A 19,503-nucleotide genomic window follows, 5' to 3' on the forward strand; every position below is an offset into this window, starting at 1 on the left:
GTGCGAAACAAAGTGGCTTGGCCCTTATTCAACAGAAAATAAAAGTCATTGAAGGACTCAGCCATTAAAAGGAAACAAATAATGGCATTTGCAGCAACATGGGCGGACCTAGAAATTATCATGTGAAGTGAGGTTAGCCAGATAGTGAGACACCAACATCATATGCTATCACTCACATGTGGAATCTTAAAAAAGGACACAATGAACTTCTTTACAGAACAGATACTGACTCACAGACTTTGAAAAATGTATGATTTCCAAAGGAGACAGTTCAGGGGTGGGGGGATGCGCCTTGGGTTTGGGATGGAAATGCTATAAAACTGGGTTGTGATGATTGTTGTATGAGTATAAATGTAATAACATTCATTGAGTCATTTAAAAAATAAATTATTCTTTTCTAAAAAAAAGAGACATCAAAGCTACTAAGCAAGGAGGTAATATAATCAAAACTACGCTTTAGGAAGATGGATCTAGAAGGAAAGTGTAGGGTGACTTGGAAGAGGGCAAAGGAGAATGAAATGAGTAGGCTGCAAATGTGATTGGCTTTAATCACCACTTAAGCTGTGACTTTTGGATTCCTAAAGAATATTCCCTATGGGACCAAGAAGAGAAAATGTACTACTGGTCTCCTTGTCTGTTGACCATTGTTCTTATTTCAATCAATGGTATTTCCCCAATATTCAGTTCACTAGAGATAGGCCTGGAGTTCACATCCCTTGTTTTCATCTACTCTTAAGCTTTTGTTTTGTTTTATAGATTTATTAGCCAAAGTACCCACAAAAATCCATTTAAAAATTGTATCCCATGTTTTTGGAAAATTCTTCCCTCTTTTTTTGATTAGTTAGGATTAGTTTTCCTTATGCTCAGAATAACTGCCTTGTATTTCTTTATGAAATGTAAGTACATATTTTCTTTAACCCTGGACATGGGTAAATGATTTTTTTAGCACCCTTTATTATCTTCTGGCACTTGATGGAGGGCTCTGAGACAGCTGGATTGTGGAAAGAAATGAAATTTTGGTCACTGTCAATTTGGGATATAAAAAAAGACCATAAAATCCAAAACTGTAAGAACAATTTGAGTTCAAGCAGTTGGACAGTTCTTATGCCATGTGCGATCTTCATCACACAGCCTGCTGTCTCATTTCCAAGACTAACCTCAACTCCATCTCCTCATTCCCGAAACCAGGGCTGATCACTTGGCATGCAAGGTAAGCTGTACTGATTTTGAAATATTGAAATATTTCTAGAAGGATTAGTAAATAGTCACTGTCCAGATTATTCTGAATGCCCCCTCCCTCCAACCAACCCAGCTGCCTCTGCCTGTCCCAAAGGACTCTTCAAGAACTGTCCCCAATCTAATAAGCAAAGGGGTGAAATTGGGACAGCAGAGGCCCTAAGGGATCCTGTCTGAGTTCTACAGACAAAGTCTGTGCTCTGTGCCCCTGCTCTTCAACTGCTATTTTGAATTATTACATCAACCTAAAGCAACTTTCTTTTCCCAGGGAATTGCATTCCTCGCATCTAATTATACTATGGTCCACATTAAAAAATATATAGGAGTTCCCGTCATGGCGCAGTGGTTAACGAATCCGACTAGGAACCATGAGGTTGAGGGTTCGGTCCCTGCCCTTGCTCAGTGGGTTAACGATCCAGCGTTGCCGTGAGCTTTGGTGTAGGTTGCAGACGCTGCTCGGATCCCGCGTTGCTGTGGCTCTGGCGTAGGCCGGTGGCTACAGCTCCAATTGGACCCCTAGCCTGGGAACCTCCATATGCCGAGGGGCGGCCCAAAGAAATAGTAAAAAGACTAATAAATAAATAAATAAATAAATAAATAAATAAAATTATATATATATATATACTCTTTCTGGAATCTGGGTATGATATGTCTCTGCCTCTCATTTCTGCCTCTCACTGGGTAGACTAGTATCTCCAGCTTTTCCACATGACAAGAGATGTGTTGCCTGTATTTCCTCAGAATGCATCCTAGAGCCTACAATCCTAAAAAGAAGAAAAACTGGAGTTCCCTTGTGGCACAGTGAGTTAAGGATCTGTTGTTATGGCAGTGGCTCAGGTCGTTGCTGTGGAGTGGATTCAATCCCTGGCCCAGGAACTTTCACATGCCTCAGGTGCAGCCAAAACAACGCCACCCCCCACCCCCAAAAAAGCAAAAAACAAAAAGAAGAAAGCAGAGTTCCCATTGTGGCACAGTGGAAATGAATCCGACTAGTAACCATGAGGCTGAGGGTTCAATCCCTGGCCTTTCTCAGTGGGTTAAGGATCCGACATTGCCATGAGCTGTGGTGTAAGTACCAGACATGGCTCAGATCCCTCATTGCTGTAGCTGTGGCATAAGCCAGCAGCTATAGCTCTGATTAGACTCCAAGCCTGGGAACCTCCATATGCCACAGGCACAGCCCTAAAAAAGAAAAAAAAAAAAAAGAAGAAAAAGAAAGCTCCACCTCCCAGCTTCAGTATGCCAAGAAAAGATTGCAGAGAAGGATTCTGACTGGTTCTCATTGGGTCACATGCCACTCTTGGACCAGTCACCTTGGCCAGAGACATAAAGTCTTAAAATTGTCTTCGCCTGAATGTTATATGTGAAGCTCTCCCAAGAAAGCTGAATGAAGGATTTGCTATTTCTTTTGGGGGTTTAATAAGGACGATATTAATGTAATATAATAAATATATGTTTCTGGGTTACATACCCAATTTATATTTACTCATTTTTCCTTTAACCAGTCAGTTCTTGCTGTCGGGTATTGCTATCCATTGGCAGATCACACCATTCTGGAGCGGGTGGGATCACCAGAGTAATGCTGCTTGCTGGGCTCTTTCTTTGATCCTAGTTTTTAGCTTTCATATTATTATTAGTTCTTTTTCACACCCCCAAAAATGCATCTATCCTGAAAAAATGTATTTTTTTCTTTCTCCACTTACACAGATTCATAGTAATGGTAATTTTCCTTTGTCTCAATTGTCCTGAGCTCACAGTGTTTTCCGATTCAGCAGTTTCCATGGGCTTTTTCAAACATCTGCAACTCATTCTCAATCCCTTCTCCCATCTCCCGCATTTTCAGTAGCTCACACAATTCTGGGACATAGTAGATATCTAGTAAATATCAATTTATTAGCTTTGACTGCTTTTCTGTTTTCAGCGACCAATTAAATCTTACTATTTTCTTTATAAAAGAGAAAGTGAGGGGAAAAAAAAATAGGATACTGAAATAGAAACCATTACCCATACAGCCCAAGCAACATTTGGTGAAAAACTGTTTTTGCATAAAACTGAAACTGACTGTGCTGTGCAGCTTCTTTTATAAGAAGACTCAAGGAAGTTTCACGAAGAAACATCGGGGAGTAGTAATAAGCCCACTTTGGATATTAATCATCTTCCCTTTCAATTTAATTAAGGAATGTACACTGTGCGAATAATGAGACTTGCCTTTGGTCTGTATCATCGCCATTTAAACGGATTTTTTTAACAACTGCCCTTAAGACCATAAGATTATTTTAAGAGCCTTGTGAGGGTTTTATTTATTTTATCTGTTTATCTAATGGAGGTAATATACAGTTAAGGAGGAATGTGACTGGCCTGGCAAGCAAGGAGAAAATGTAGTGAATCAAGCAAACATTCTTTGATCCTTTGGTCATTCAACAGACCTGTGCTGAGCACGGCACACCATAAAAACAGGGGCTCCCAATGGGCTCAGCAGAACCCAGGGAAGAATTGGCCTCGAATCTGTGACTTGGCTGGAAGGGACTGAGAGACAGAGCCGCTCCCTTCATTTCACGGATAAGGGCAGCGAAGCTCAAATGGGTCAAGCGACTTGCTCAATGTGGTTGCAAAACTAGAACGAGAATCTAGTTCTCTTCATCCCATTCATTCTTTTCTGCAGAAAATCACTTTCATATGTTTAATGTTTTTCTGTTCAGTAAATTGTGATGAAACTCAAAGCACTTGGAAACTGATTAACCTCAGAGTAGCATAAAAGCAATATTAAACTTGTTGTTTGGTAACCTTCCATGTGCCATGCCTGGCCCTACCCTGAACCATAAGAATTTATTAAATGCATAATGGTCATAATATACTTATGAAGGAATTTAACGGCTATATGAAATAAATTTCTGACACTATATTAGATTTGAGGTGGGGAGTAGGAGGAAGAAGGGAAGGAGATGGCTTGATGGACATACTGGAACCCTCCACCGTGGATGCAGATTGGCGCTTTCTCTGTATTTTACTCAGGGATGGCCTGTCCCACCACCCCCTCCAGTGACCTCCTTCCCTACCTTCTCCTCCCTTAGACCTCCAAGGTCCCATTCTTTCCATGCTTCATTCACTCTTCTGTGGCCTTCACCCACAACACATAGTGCTTGAAAATAAAATTTTTAAATTGTCAAAGTGACTGGTTTACCTTCATTTTCTAAAAATCACCCCTGGGTTTAGAAACACATGTAGAAGATGTGCCTTTTTGAGTCCACAGCTAGTCTGTCATTGTGCTCATCCCTGTAGTCTAGGCTGCCTTTCTTTCCCCTGGACATATTCCAGTTCATCTAGAGTCCAACAGGTCCAATTCCTTGAACGTTTAAAATCCTTGTTGGCCCTCCCTGTGAGTGAAGGATAACATTTTGGCACGTGGGCTTTCAAGTCCCTTTGAAAAGGGACTGGTGTCCTTACCGCTTTGGCTTTCTGTCTTGCCCTATTCATGTTCATCCCCAAGCCTGGTTGCAGCCAAGCCCATCAGGCCATCCTCTCTATCCAAAACCCATCCCCATCATGGCCCCATCCTAGGTGGCCCCAAAGATGAACTCATACTAGAGTTAACACTGTCATTTGGTTCGTGTGTTTGTTTGGGCCTGTGCCCATGACATGTGGAAGTTTCCAGGCCAGGGATCGAACCTGTTCTACAACAGTGACAACTCTGGATCCTTACTCCAGTTTCCTCTTATTTTTTATTCCTTGTGCCTAGAATAGTATCTGGCTTTCAGCCAGTCAACAAGCAATTCTTTATTATTTCCTATGTGCTGGGAGTTGTGCTCTGGGAGTATAATATTGAGCCTCTGTCCTTGGGAGCTTCAGCTCAAAGTGAAGACAGGTAGGAAATAGGGAAGAGATGGACCAGGAAGATTGAACACAGAAAAGGAAACTTATAAATTCTCCATTAATGAATAAATGAGAGAAAATAGTATCTTTCTCCTTATGAAATTAACACTCTAATCAGAGAAATCGACAAGTAAAGTGGAATGAATATATGTTCCCATTTGAACAAATAAATCCCTAACAGGTCAAGGGTATTAAGAAGCCACACAATGGTGAACTGGTAGACTGTCCCAAGTGTGTGACACTCAGCAGGAGTTCCCAGATGGACAAGGTGGGTCACAGGGAAGAGTTTATACACAAACAAAGACTTAGGAGGCCAGTTTTTAAGAAAACAGCAAATTAAATCAATCTTTAAGAAAACTGTAAATTAAATGATATGGTGGAAGATCTGGATGCTTTGGGGGCACAATGGGAAAGGAGAGCCCAGACCCCAGGGGAATTGTTTTCCCAGGCCAAGGAGTTTAGACTTTACCATTTCAATTTTTAGATGAGTATTTTTCCTTTTTTTTTTTTTTTTTTTTTTTTTTTGCTATTTTAGGGCCATACCCGCAGCATATGGAGGTTCCCAGGCTAGGGGTCAAATCAGAGCTCTAGCCACAGGCCTATGCCACAACCACAGCAATGCCAGATCTGAGCCATATCTGCAAACTACACCATAGCTCACAGCAACGCTGGATCCTCAACCCTCTGATCAAGGCCAAGGGATTGAACCTGAATACTCATGGATCCTAGTCGGGTTTGTTAACCACTGAGCCACAGAGGGAGCTCGGAGTATTTTTTCAATTTGTATGTCACCTATTAGTGGGTTATTAAATCAAGTAAGTAGGTTGTAATAAGCCCTTTAAAGGAAGAGATTAGGATAGAAAACGTAGGGAATTCCCATCATGGCACATCGGAAACGAATCCAACTAGGAACCATGAGATTGTGGGTTCCATCCCTGGCCTTGGTCAATGGGTTAAGGCTCTGGCATTGCTGTGAACTGTGGTGTAAGTCACAGACGCAGCTCAGATCCCGAGTTGCTGTGGCTGTAGTGTAGACCAGCAGCCATAGCTCCGATTAGACCCCTAGCTTGGGAACCTCCATGTGCCGTGAGTGCGGCTCTAAAAAAGCAGGAAAAAAAAAGAATAGAAAATGTAAGTGCATTTCATGTAACAATAAACTTGGAAGTAGACCAATTGTTTCAGTTATGTCTCTATATTATTATACGTGTATACACACAGGGCTTTCCTGTAGCATACCCATCCTTACCAAACAGGTTTGAAAGCCACTGCTGCCATTGATGGGAAATCACTGAAGAGTTTAAAGTTGGGACAAGATCAGCTTTTGCATTTGGAAAGATGCTGTGGTTTCAGTGAGCATGGAAAATTGTTAAGACCATCAAGGGGCTTTAAAAATCCAGGTAAAAGACCAGATAGTGGTTCTCCGGTGGAGAAAAGGATATAGACCCGAGAACTGCGTGATAGATGGTTTTGCTGATTCATCCCTTCTTTCCACCTCCACTGCTACTTTTTGGCTCTTGGCCCTTATCATTTCTTTTTTAATCAAAAATTCCTGACTCATCCAGCTTTTTATGATCTTGACCAACTTAGATCCATCCTTCATACCGCACTGAAAGACACATCTGACTGTCCCAGTCTCCTGCTTAAAACTTCAATGACCATTCCTTGCCCCGTGACCCAACCTTTCTATCTAGCTTCAGTTCTTGCCTCTCCCACTGGGCTCATGTTCTATATAAATCATGCAGATTCTTGCCTCTGTATTTTTGGCTTCTGCCATCCTCTCTGCTGGAAATGTCTTTCCCATTTCAACGCATCTGGCCTCTTTTAACTCAACCTTCAAAATCAGTTTAACCATCACTTCCTCCAGGAAGCATTCCCTGATTTCTCCCAACTGGCCCAAAAATCTACCTTTTTTTTTTTTTTTTTCCCCTGTCATAGCACTTTGTACAAAATTCTTTCATGGCTTGTATTAGCAAAGACTAACCAAGTGTTCACCCAGTGCCAAGCACTGAATTTACTTGCACTGTCTCATTTTAGTCTTCACAAAACCCTGATGAGGTTGGTATTATGGTGTTATTATTATCTCTATTTTACAAGTGTAGAAACTGTGCTTGGAGAGTCTCAATCAATTGCCCAAGCAGTGATGCTGGGCTTTGCAGCCAGGCAGTACGGTTCTAGAGCTTTTAACTGTTTGCTACATTAACACTTACTATGATGTGGTAACCCACAGGCACATGGGGCAGTTTCCTCTGAAATGCAAGCAGCCTCATTCAAAGGTCACTCAAACAATGACATTTCTTTGTGCCTCTACCACCCAGCATAATGCCAGGCAGAGAGTTGTTCAACTTTAGTTGAAACATTTAAATGCTAAGGAGTATGCAAGCTAGGTAAGTACAGAAAAAAGCTCCACTGGATTTGAGAATCGGGTTTATTGGCATCCCAGTAAAAACTTGTTTCAACGGAGTGAGACGCTTTGCCTTGTTCTTCTCTTTAGTCCCAGAAAACATTAGGTGATTCATAAATACTCTTTCATAAGTCAATTGCAATGGGTGGAGGAGTAAACCTAAGGTGAAGAAATGGAGATCATGTTTTCATGAAGTGGCCTAAGAAGGAAAAGGGCCCGGGTGGTGGTGAAAGAGGGTTTCTGTAAACAAGGACGTTTGTGGGTGAAACGGGGATGTAATGTGTTTAGGGAGTTTGCTGGCTTTTGAGAGCTCTTTCAAGACCAGTGTGTTGAATACTGGAGACAGCAGCCAAGACAGAGGGAGAAGTTAAAGGTCCTGGAACCGGGGATTTCTTGAAAGAACCACAAGAGGAAGGTTCCAAAGCGCGTGGGGTGGGTGAGCTGCGGCGCAGCCGGCCAGGTTCTTTCCCGAGGATCAGCCCAGCGTTGCCGTTTTCCCTGAGCCTCATTTTTCAATTCCAAGCGCAAAGAGCACAGACCGCCCCTGAGAGCGATGGCCTGAAATAATTCTCTCCTTCTTCCTCTTTTTCTTTTTTCAAAAATACTTCTAAATCCAGGAAAGACTCATTCAACCTTAAAGGCTCAGTCCCAGAACTGAAAGGACTGAGGAAATCTTGACTTCCATTTCCAGAGAAAGACTGAGGTCCATGAGTTTGGAGCCTTTTCTATTTCAAGCTGGGTGGGGTGGGGTGAGTATCTCCGTGGGGAGGAGCAGGAGGGGGATTCATGGAACTGAGTAGGAGGACTGTGTTTGGTGTTGAATCCTCTCGTCAGGCTGCTGCAGGGCACGGAGGGCGGGCGCTGCAAGGCACGGAGGGCGGGGCGGGCGGCTACAGCAAGAGATGGAACTAGGGGTACCGGCCGCTGTGAGCAGCAGCGTAGAAAAGGGTGGAGGAGTTTCCGTCGTGGTTCAGTGGTTAAGGAATCCGACGAGGAACCCTGAGATTGCGGGTTCAATGCCTGGCCTTGCTCAGTGGGTTGAGGATCCGGCGTTGCCGTGAGCTGTAGTGTAGGTTGCAGACACGGCTCGGATCCCGCGTTGCTGTGGCTCTGGCGTAGACCGGTGGCTACGGCTCTGATTAGACCCCAAACCTGGGAATCTCCATGTGCTGCGGGAGCAGCCCAAGAAATGGCAAAAAGCCAAAAAAAAAAAAAAAAGGATGGAGAGATGGGGGTCCTCTCTTTTCTGCCGCTTCCCCTTCGTCTTCCCCGGCACCCCATCCCCCCAGACCAGGCCTGGGGAAACACAGGGTGGACCCTGAGAACCTAGAACAGGATGCTACTCCCTTGGTCAACGCTGAGAAGAAAGGACCGGGAAATCCCAAGTGCAAAGGCATGAAAGGATGGGGAATTCCAGGAGCCACCCTGGGTGCGGGCTCTGGGGAGCTACTGCTGTGTTTATTACCTTCATAGTGGATGGTTAGCAAAGCGTGTTAGGATCTATAAATGAACGGAGTTATTGTCAAAAATAATCAAGCAGTACCTATTTTTATTGCCTATTATTCGGAAGACCTGATGCCTCTGGGAAAGTTAAAAAAAAAAAAAAAAGCCTAAGACGCTGTCCTCACCCTTCTGTTCCAGGTGAAGAGATGACATGGGCATAATAACTAGCAGTGAGCTTCAAAGCCCCATGGTTTTATATAAGCAATAAACACTACAGATGTTCAGAGGGAAGAAAGCTAGACGATGATGACCTGGTATAGCTCCAGTGAGGAAATCAGATTAGTATCACTGACCTTGTATCATAGCCGCTGTCGTATTTTAGGAGCCATGCCTCTCAAGCCACCCCAGGCACCAATGTGAAAAGAATTTGCTTCCAAGAGCCTTCTCCTGAATTACATTAATGTCATAACCAGCCTCCTGGCAGGCCCCCTCTGGAAAAGGAATCGGTGTGGAAGGCTCTTTTTATAATCAATTGAATTTTTCAAATAATTTCACTCAAAAACTTGCTTGACCATATCTGAGCTGAAAGCTACCGTGGCATCATATAAACAAAGTCAGTTTTTTATAGTAAAAAACACACATCTGGAAATTGCCACAATTGTGCCCTACATCAAGTTTGCTTGGATTTTAGGGAAAAGACAGCCCTTTACTGCTGGAAAACAAAAGGAATGATGGGACGAGCAAGCGCTACCTGATGTGTTCGCAAATAAGTCACGTGAAGACACGATAATTTTTCTGCATCAGCTGACATCATTATCAGCTAAACCATATTAAATGAAGAGTAATATCTGTTTACTATTACATAATCGGAAAAAAACCACTAGTGGAAAATCCCTCGAAGCCAGCCAATCTCTTTAATCACATCTGGTGAATTTCTAGTCTGAGGGATTATTGCTTTTGGAGGGTTTTGTGTGTGTATGTGTCAAATAAAGAAATTTATAAAACCAGGGCAGACTGACTTAGCCAAGAAATTGGCTTCATGTTTTTGTACACATACTGGTCTGTAAGAGTAGCTGTAAGGTTAAAAAGAAAGGCCTTACTTAGTCTTTGACCCCGTGTCTGGAGAAGTAATTGCTTCTGAAAAAGTTTGGTATAGTTTGAAGAACAGGCTTCCAGAAACCCCAAGTGAGGGAGTTTGGTTTGTTCAGGGTGAAGAGGATGTCTCACGCCAGTCAGTGTTTGTTTACAGTGCTCTCCACAAACGCGTGTGTGGCCCTGAATAAAACCAGGCCCAGGTGGCCGAGGAGCCAGGGCCGAGGACTGTATCCGGGCATTCACTCTTCTCACACACACAGCTGCTAGGGTTTTCCGAGAGCCATTGTGACTGGTCTCTGAGGGACTCCCAAAGCCACTCGCTGTCCGAGACTCCCCTGGAGCAATGCACCGCCTGAAGGAACACAATAGGCTGGTTGTGCTTGAATTCCCTCGGGGCCAAGGGAGCCAGCCGTTCTGCACTCAGCAGTTTTGGAGGGCACCTTGCAGGGCTCTAGGCCAGAGCGCCCTCATACGCACTCCCAGGCCAGCTTCTCTCTCAAGATCAAATACACATCATCAACCCCATCATTAATCAGGTCTATAAAAACCACTTGGGAGGCTACAGAGCAGTGAAATGTGTAAAGGAGTCACAGGGAGGGACAGACTGAAGCCAAAGGAGATAAAGCGTTTTGAGACAAAGCGGGCCATTAATGCCTGGAACAGTCCTGTTACCAAATGCATTGCTGTATCTATTTTTTTAACTCCTTTCTCCCTGAAACTTCTGGAGAAAGGGAATATTACTAAATTTCTCTTGCCACATTTTCTTTTTTTTTTTTTAATTTATTTTTTTCCATTGTACAGCATAGGGACCAAGTTACTCATACATATTATCATACTTTTTCCTCCCATTGTCGTGTTGCGATGTAAGTATCTAGACATAATTCTCAGTGCTACACAACAGGATCTCATTGTAAATCCTTTCCAAGAGCAATTGTTTGCATCCATTAACCCCAAGCTCCCGATCCTTCCCACTCCCTCCCTCTCCCCCCAGGCAGCCACAAGTCTATTCTCCAAGTCCATGATTTTCTTTTCTGTGGAAAGGTTCATTTGTGCTGTATATTAGATTCCAGTTATAAATGATATCATATAGTATTTGTCTTTCTCTTTCACTCAGTATGAGAGTCTCTAGTTCCATCCATGTTGCTGCAAATGGCATTATGTCGTGTTTTTTTTACGCCTGAGTAGTATTCCATTGTGTATATATATACCACATCTTCCTGATCCAATCATCTGTCAATGGACATTTGGGTTGTTTCCATGTCTTGTCTTGCCACATTTTCTGTGCAGAGAGAGAAAGACTATCTTATGCCCCTGTCTGTAAGGCTCAGACTGGGTTAATTTGTTGTAGGTTATTTGGGCCTTTCTAAGGAAATATCACCCCACCCACACAATTTTCCCAGGGGAGGGTGTTAGGCACTAAACACATACAAGCTCTTAACAAGACTTGAGTAAATCACTAATTTCAGTAAGTTTGCATGAAATATAATAGATTCTAATAACAAAAGCCCCAGAAATATGAGCTTAACACCTAGACACATACTTCACAAAAAGTTCCCAGAAAGTCATTGGGTGGTTTTTTTCCTGGAAGACCTCAGTAGAATATGGTTATTTATTTCAAGTCTCAAACATATATTTGCAGCTTGACTCTTTCACCTGAAATCCAGACTTGATCCAGCTGCCTATTGGATAGCTCACTTCTATAACCTTTTCACCTCTCAGGTCTTGACTGAAAAGCCACCTTCTCGAGGAAGCCTTCCTTTTTCACAAAATTAAAATTGCAGGGACTTCCCTTTTGGTTCAGAGGGTTAAGGATCCAGTGTTGCCACAGCTGTGACGCAGGTTGCAACAGCATTTCAAGTTCAATTCCTGGGCTGGGAACTTCCAAATGCCACAGGTGTGCCCCCCCCCAAAAAAAATTGAACCCTTCCACCCTCAATGATCTGATCATTCATCTCTGCTTTATTCCTTCTAAAGGAACACAAGATATAGATAGATAGATAGATAGATAGATAGATAGATAGATAGATATAGATAGATATAGATAGATATATCTATACATATAGATATATCTATATTTTTTTTTCCCCCTAGGGCCATACCTGAGGCATATGGAAGTTCCCAGGCTTGGCGTCAAATCAGAGCTGCAGCTGCCACCCTACGCCACAGCCACAGCAATGCAGGATCCGAACTGCAGCTTGTGGCAAAGCTGGATCCTTAGCCCACTGAGGAGGCCAGGGATCGAACCTGCATCCTCATGGATACTAGTCAGGTTCATAACCCACTGAGCCACAACAGGAACTCCTACTTACTGTAATTTACTTATTTATTAAATAAATAGCTTATTCCCTTAATAGATAAGTTTATTCTCTTAGTTATAAATCAAGCTCTATGAGGATGGGTTTTGAGGATCTGTCTTACAAGAACCATTGGATTATCAAGGCCTAGAATATGCCAACGCATAGCTGGTCTTCAATAATGAGTGACGAATGAATGAATAAAGTTAAAATGTTGAAAGCTTTGGATTTTTTTTTAAGCTAGTAGGTAGCAAATCATTTTATTTCTACTTCATAGAGTTCTGCTTTATACTTATTCTACTTCCTAGAATAACTTCAAGGATCAGGTGGTGATTTTTGGAGGTGTAGGCTATATTTGACTAGGGTTTTATTTGGCTGGCATTGTTTGTTTGCTTAGAGGTTTTATTTGTTTGTTTGTTCATTTTCTTAAGTTTAAAGTTAAAAAACCCTTAGCAAGTATGCACTCCTAGTTTGCCTCAATCCTCACCACTCCCTATTCTTATACCCTGGTCACAGGGTTTCACACATTTCCTGTTCCTGCCAGCCTCTGAAGGCACTGAGTTTGTCAGCTTATACCCTAGTAGAAAATAGTTGAATTATTTGCTTAAATCAGGAGGTATAATTTTCCCCACATATTAATTTACATTGTCACATTGGGCAAATTACCAACATCTTTGGATTTCTTCCAACTCTGAAATTCTCTAAAAGCATCTATTGGTTCTTTGGTAGCCTATGCTCAAAGTCATCTGAACTATTTTGAGAATTCTTAGCTAGACATCAAATAAAATGACAATTCCTTATGTGACTTTTTTTTTTTCTGGCCGCCCCGAGGCTTATGGAGTTCCCAGGGCAGGGAACTCCATAAGATCCTACACAGCAGCTGTGGTAATGCTGGATCTTTAATCCACCATGCCAGCTGGGGATTGAACCTGCGTCCTGGCACTGCAGAGACACTGCCGATTCCATTGCACAACAGCAGAAAATCCCCTTATGTGATACTTAATGTCTATACTTTCTAATATCCAAAAGGTCATTTAAGTTTATAGATTATTTGTGGGTTTGTTTGTTTGTTTTTTGTCTTTTGGGGGCCACGCCTCAGCCTGGAGGTTCCCAGGCTAGGGGTTGAATCAGAGCTGTAGCTACTGGCCTACATCAGAGCCACAGCAATGCCAGATCCGAGCTGCATCTGCAACCTACACCACAGCTCACGGCAACACTGGATCCTTAACCAACTGAGCAAGGCCAGGGATCGAACCCATGACCTCATGGTTCCTAGTCAGATTCATTTCAGCTGCACCACAATGGGAATTCCTCATTTGTGTTTTTTGAAGTGAGATCTAATGTCTCTAAATTTTTTGTCTTGATAAAAACTTTTTTTCTAGAACCTAATGAAAGATTAGATTCAGTCACATGCACATTCTTCCACTATGAATTGAATAATTGCAAGACCATAGTGCATGCGATTTACTCTAGATAAAGTGGTCCTTAAATGTAAGTCCTTAAGACTTACATTTCACTATATCAGGATTCTTAATCAGGCCATAAAATTCATTTGATGATAAATCTATTTAAAATTCTACAATGAGCGATGAATGAATGAAGTTAAAATATTAAATCTACTTGGCAAAACAAACATCAAAATTAAGCCAGAATAGGGGAGTTCTGCGTGCATGGCTCAGCAGAAATGAATCTGACTAGCATCGGAGGACGTGGGTTCAATCCCTGCCCTTGCTCGGTGTGTTAAGTATCCAGTTTTGCCATGTAGGTCGCAGATGTGGCTCAGATCTGGCATTGCTGTGGCTGTGGCCTAGGCCAGTGGCTTCAGGTCTGATTCAACCCCTAGCCCGGGAACCTCCCTATGCTGCAGGTGCAGCCCTAAAAAGACAAAAAAAAAAAAAAAAAGTAAGCCAGAATAAAAGACTGTTAAAACACAAGGTTGTTTTAACAACAACAATCAGGAACAAATTACCAAACGTCAAGCTCTCAAAACCCTCTGATGAAGAGCAAAAAACATTTTCCATCTCTAATGAAATTTAGTACTTTTTAGATTGATCAAAAACACATTTGAGACAATTATTAGATCATCAGGAAGAGAGGTTCTATTGTAATCTCAAACTTTTAGAGTTTCATTTAGTCTTATTAGTAAATTAAGTAAGCACTTTGAATGCACCTGGCAACGTGCTTATGGGACTCTAGAGTGCAAGAAATAATGCTAGAAACCTCCCAAATGTTAGCATTATGATAGTAAAAACAAAAAGATTGTTTTAGATGGGATTTAATTGCTATAAATAAAGTAATTAAAAGATATATATAACCAAAGAAAGAGATATGATCATTTTAATTGCTTGAGAACCTTATAGACTTTAAAAGAAATTATTCTTTAAAAAAAAATTAAAGAACAAGACACTGTAAAAAGAGGGAAAGCTGGAATTCCTGTCATGGCGCAGTGGTTAATGAAACCAACTAGGAAACATGAGGTTGTGGGTTCGATGCCTGGACTTGCTCAGTGGGTTAAGGATCCGGCATCGCCATGAGCTGTGGTGTAGGTCGCAGATGCGGCTCGAGTCCCGTGTGGCTGTGGCTGTGGTGTAGGCCGGCAGCTACAGCTCCGATTAGACCCTTAGCCTGGGAACCTCCATGTGCTGCAGGTGCGGGCCTAGAAAAAGACAAAAAAAAAAAAAAGAGGGAAAACTAAGACATCCATCATCCTAAAAAGGAATGGAACAGTTTCTAGTCTGCCTATTACTTTCTTGCTTTGTCTATAGATAGTATGTATATTTTTACATTTGCAATTACAGTGATTGAACAATTCTGCATTTGGCTTTTTTTCATATAATTATGTTCTAAATATTTTCCATATTGCTACAGAGTCTTCACAATATTTATTTTTAGTGATGGCATAATATTCCATCAAATTGCTTAAACATTCCTATGCTATTGCAATTTTAGTTTATTCTCAAATGATTTTTTTTTAAATCTAATTGTCAGCATTATGGACTAAAATTCAGTGCTGTGATTTTATTTTTTCATCATTTTAGTATATGCTGATTTCACCAATTGATTAACTGTGCAAAGAATCCTCAGGAGTTTCAAAGAGCATGGAAAAGACATATTGAATAAGGATGAATTTCAAGCATTCGATAACAAGTCTCATAACATTCAAACACTTGTTAAAACTGGATTCAGGGTGCCTGGGTCCTGTCTTTGCGTCTTGGGATATTTGCTTCATTTCTCTGTGCCTCTGTTTTCTCATCTGCAAAATGGGATTAGTACCTATCTTGTGAGACTATTCTGAGGACTAAACAAAACAATGCATGTTAAACACTTAGAACAGTGCCTTTTATATTTAAGGTGCTATATAAATGTCATTCTTTTTAAAAAATTGTTATTAAAATGTAGTAGATTCACAATATTCTCTCAATTTCTGCTCTACAGCAAAGTGACCCGGTCATACGTATATATATGTTCTTTTTCTCATGTTATTCTCCATCATGTTCTATCACAAGTGATTGGATATAGTTCCCTGTGCTATACAGCAGGACCCCATTGACTATCCATTCTATATGTAATAGTTTGCATCTACTAACCCCAAACTCCCGGTCCATCCCACTTCCTCCCCCCACCCTTGGGAACCACAAGTCTGCTCTCCATGTCTGTGAGTCTGTTTCCGTTCTGTAGATAGGTTCATTTGTGCCATGTTTTAGATTCTACATATAAATGATACCATATGATAATTGTCTTTCTCTTTCTGACTTTCTTCCTTTAGTATGAGAATTTCTAGTTACATCCACATAGCTGCAAATGGCATTATTTCGTTCTTTTTATGGCTAAGAAGTATTCCATTGTGCATATGTACCACATCTTCCTAATCCATTCATCTGTTGATGGGCGTTTAGTTTGTTTCCACGTTTTGGCTATTGTGAATAGAGCTGCTATGAACATAGAGGTGCATGTGTCTTTTTGAATTGTAGTTTTGTCTGGATATAAGCCCGGGAGTGGGATTGATGGATCATATGGTAGTTTTATATTTAGTTTTCTAAAGAACTTTCATACTGTTTTCCATAGTAGTTGTACCAGTTTACATTCCCACCAACAGTGTAGCAGGGTTCCCTTTTCTCCACATCCTCCCCAGCATTTGTTATTTGTAGACTTATTATTGATGGCCATTCTGATCAGTGTGAGGTGGTACCTTATTATAATTTTGATTTGCATTTCTCTAATAATTAGTGATGTCGAGCATTTTTTCATGTTCCTGCTGGTTACCCGTATGTCTTCTTTGGAGAAATGTCTATTTAGGTCCTCTGCCCTTTTTTCAATTGGGGTGTTTGGGTTTTTTTTTTTTTTTTTTTGCTGTTGAGTTGTATGAGTTGTTTGTATATTTTGGAGATTAAGTCCTTGTTGATTGTATCATTTGCAACTATTTTCTCCCATTCCATAGGTTGTCTCTTCATTTCTTTTTAATGGTTTCCTTTGCTGTGAAAAAGCTTGTACTTTTGATTAGGTCCCATTGGTTTATTTTTGTTTTTACTTCTATTGCTTTGGGAGACTGATCTAAGAAAACATTTGTATGGTTGATGTCAGAGAATGTTTTGCAAATGTTATTTTTTTAATGTTAGAATATCTTTACAGGAGTTCCCTGGTGGCCTAGAGGTTAAGGATCCAGCATTGTCACTGCTCTGACTCAGGTCACTGCTGTGGCAGGGGTTCAATCCCCGGCCCAGGAACTTCTCTGCAGGCATAGCCAAAAATAAAATACAGTAAGATACTATCTGAGTTTCTAGTGTGGCTCAGGGGTAACGAACCTGACTAGTGTCCATGAGGAAGTGAGTTCGATCGCTGGCCTTGTTCAGTGGGTTAAAGATCTGGCATTGCTGTGAGCGATGGTGTAGTTCGCAGATGTGGCTCAGATCCCACATTGCTGTGACTGTGGCTGTGGCTGGCAGTTACAGTTCAGATTCAACTCCTAGTGTGGGAACTTCCATAAACCACAGGTTTGGCCCTAAAAAGCAAAAAAAAAAAAAAAAAGAGAGAGAGAGAGAGAGAGAGAGAAGAAGAGTTGAAGTAAAATAAGCTCCAAAACTATGTACCAAGCAAAACACTTGGACATTCAAAAATATTTCAGAATCTACACAACAGCCTGGAAGGAACTATTATTACCCTAGTTTTGCAGTTGGGGAAAGAGACTCAGCAAGATGAAATGACCAGTCAAAAAAGAAGCACTCCTGGAAAGTCAGTGACCAGCCCTGATTGATTCAGGTTACATTAAGACTTGAGAGATGGAGAAATTGTGAACCTCCTTTCATGAGTGTCCATCCCACCATATTTCCCATCAAAACCTCATGAAACACCAAAGGAGGTAAAATGCATTTGCTTTTTCTTTTCTTTGGCACTTTATAGGTACGAAGATGGATCAAGAGCCCCATGGTCAGTGTGGACAAGCATCCGAGCCCCAGCCTAAAGTACATGGGCCCCTCCGCAGTGCACATGCCGCCCGGGGAGCCGGACTTCGAGCCCTCCTTGTGTCAGACGTGCCTGGGAGACCATGCTTTCCAAAGAGGGGTTCTCCCTCAGGAGAAGGAATCGTGCTCATGGGAAACGCAGTCTGGGTGTGAAGTAAGTCTGCTCTGGATCTGTTCTGAAAGGGTTCTAGGCCTCTGTGTTTCTTGCATTTATGCCATGGTTATGTACCTTCCCCCCATTTTTTTAAGGGTGTATTTATAAACTTCCAAGGATATAGACTTGTGGCCTTTGTTAGTTCATTGTATTGCGCTAATTATTTTTTAAACAAATTTTACTTTTTTTTTTTCCTTGTCTTTTTGCCATTTCTTGGGCCACTCCGGTGGCATGTGGAGGTTCCCAGGCTAGGGGTCCAATCAGAGCTGTAGCCACCGGCCTACACCAGAGCCATAGCAACACAGGATCCGAGCCGCGTCTGCAACCTACACCACAGGTCACGGCAATGCCAGATCCTTAACCCACTGAGCAAGGGCAGGGATTGAACCCGCAACCTCATGGTTCCTAGTCGGATTCGTTAACCACTGAGCCACGACAGGAACTCCTTCAAATTTTACTTTTTAGAGTAGGTTTCAGTTCACAACACAATTGAGAGGAAGGCAGAGAGAGTTCCCAATTATCCCTGCCCTCACACCTGCCTAGTCTCCCCCACTATCAACAGCCTCCTCCCCGAGGCATGCATTTGTTACAGCTGATGGACCTGCGTTGACACATCATCACTCTAAGTCCATAGTTTACATGAGGATTCACTCTAGATGTTGTGTATTCTGCAGTTGGGACAGATTTATAATGGCACATATCCATCTTTGAAGGAAGCATTGTTTCTCTGCCCTAAAAATCCCTTGTGCTCCACCTATTCATCCTTCTCCACCCCCCAACCATGAGGCAACCACTGGTCTTTTTACTTCTCCATAGGTTTTGCCTTTTCAAGATGCCATATAGTTAAAATCATGCAGTATCTTATCCTAATTTTTAATGCTATTCCAAGACTAATACAACAATGCCTTAGTCAACTAGAAATTCTTTGTCAGTTCTCTGATCACACAGAGATCAATTCTTGTATGATGCAAGAAATGTGTCATTACAGTCTTTTCAAGTTTGTAGCCTCTATTGAAATATTTAGCTCAATATGACTTAACCGTAACCAAGAACCATATCAAGCTTTCGCTATTTTTTGCATACATACTCAAATTTTCCTATCTACTCATATTTTTACCGATTTATTTTTCTCTGCTATTCCAAGGGTTTTGCTTTTTGTTTTTGAATCTTAATAACCCAGGAAAGCCAGATAACTAACTCAGCTTGCAGATTCTAAAATTTCAATAATATAGGGTTGTATTTTTCATTCATTTATTTTGACTTTTTAAAACATTAGATTAAATGTTTATATTATTTTTATTATCATCTTTTTTTTTTGGCTTTTTAGAGCCTCATCTGCTGCCCATGGAAGTTCTCAGGCTAGGGATCAAATCAGAGCTGCAGTTGCCAGCCTTCGCCACAGTCACTGCAATGCCAGATTCAAGCCACATCTGCTACCTACACCATAGCTAACAGGCAACACCAGATCCTTAACCCACTGAGCAGGGCCAGGGATTGAACCCACATCCTCATTGATACTAGTCAGGTTCATAACTCAATGAGCCATAATGG

The 19,503-nt window shown here is 41.6% G+C and overlaps 1 protein-coding gene across 1 annotated transcript in view; it reads left to right on the top strand.

Moving 5' to 3' along the window:
* SGK1 (serum/glucocorticoid regulated kinase 1) overlaps positions 1-19,503 on the top strand; it is a 126,397-nt gene that overhangs the window by 36,221 nt on the left and 70,673 nt on the right. Inside the window, exon 2 of the mRNA XM_047758284.1 lies at positions 17,737-17,952. Coding sequence (XP_047614240.1) covers positions 17,737-17,952 — 216 coding nt within the window. The remainder of the gene's footprint in view (positions 1-17,736; positions 17,953-19,503) is intronic.

Source organism: Phacochoerus africanus, chromosome 2 (genome assembly GCF_016906955.1).
Source record: "Phacochoerus africanus isolate WHEZ1 chromosome 2, ROS_Pafr_v1, whole genome shotgun sequence".
NCBI lineage: Eukaryota > Metazoa > Chordata > Mammalia > Artiodactyla > Suidae > Phacochoerus > Phacochoerus africanus.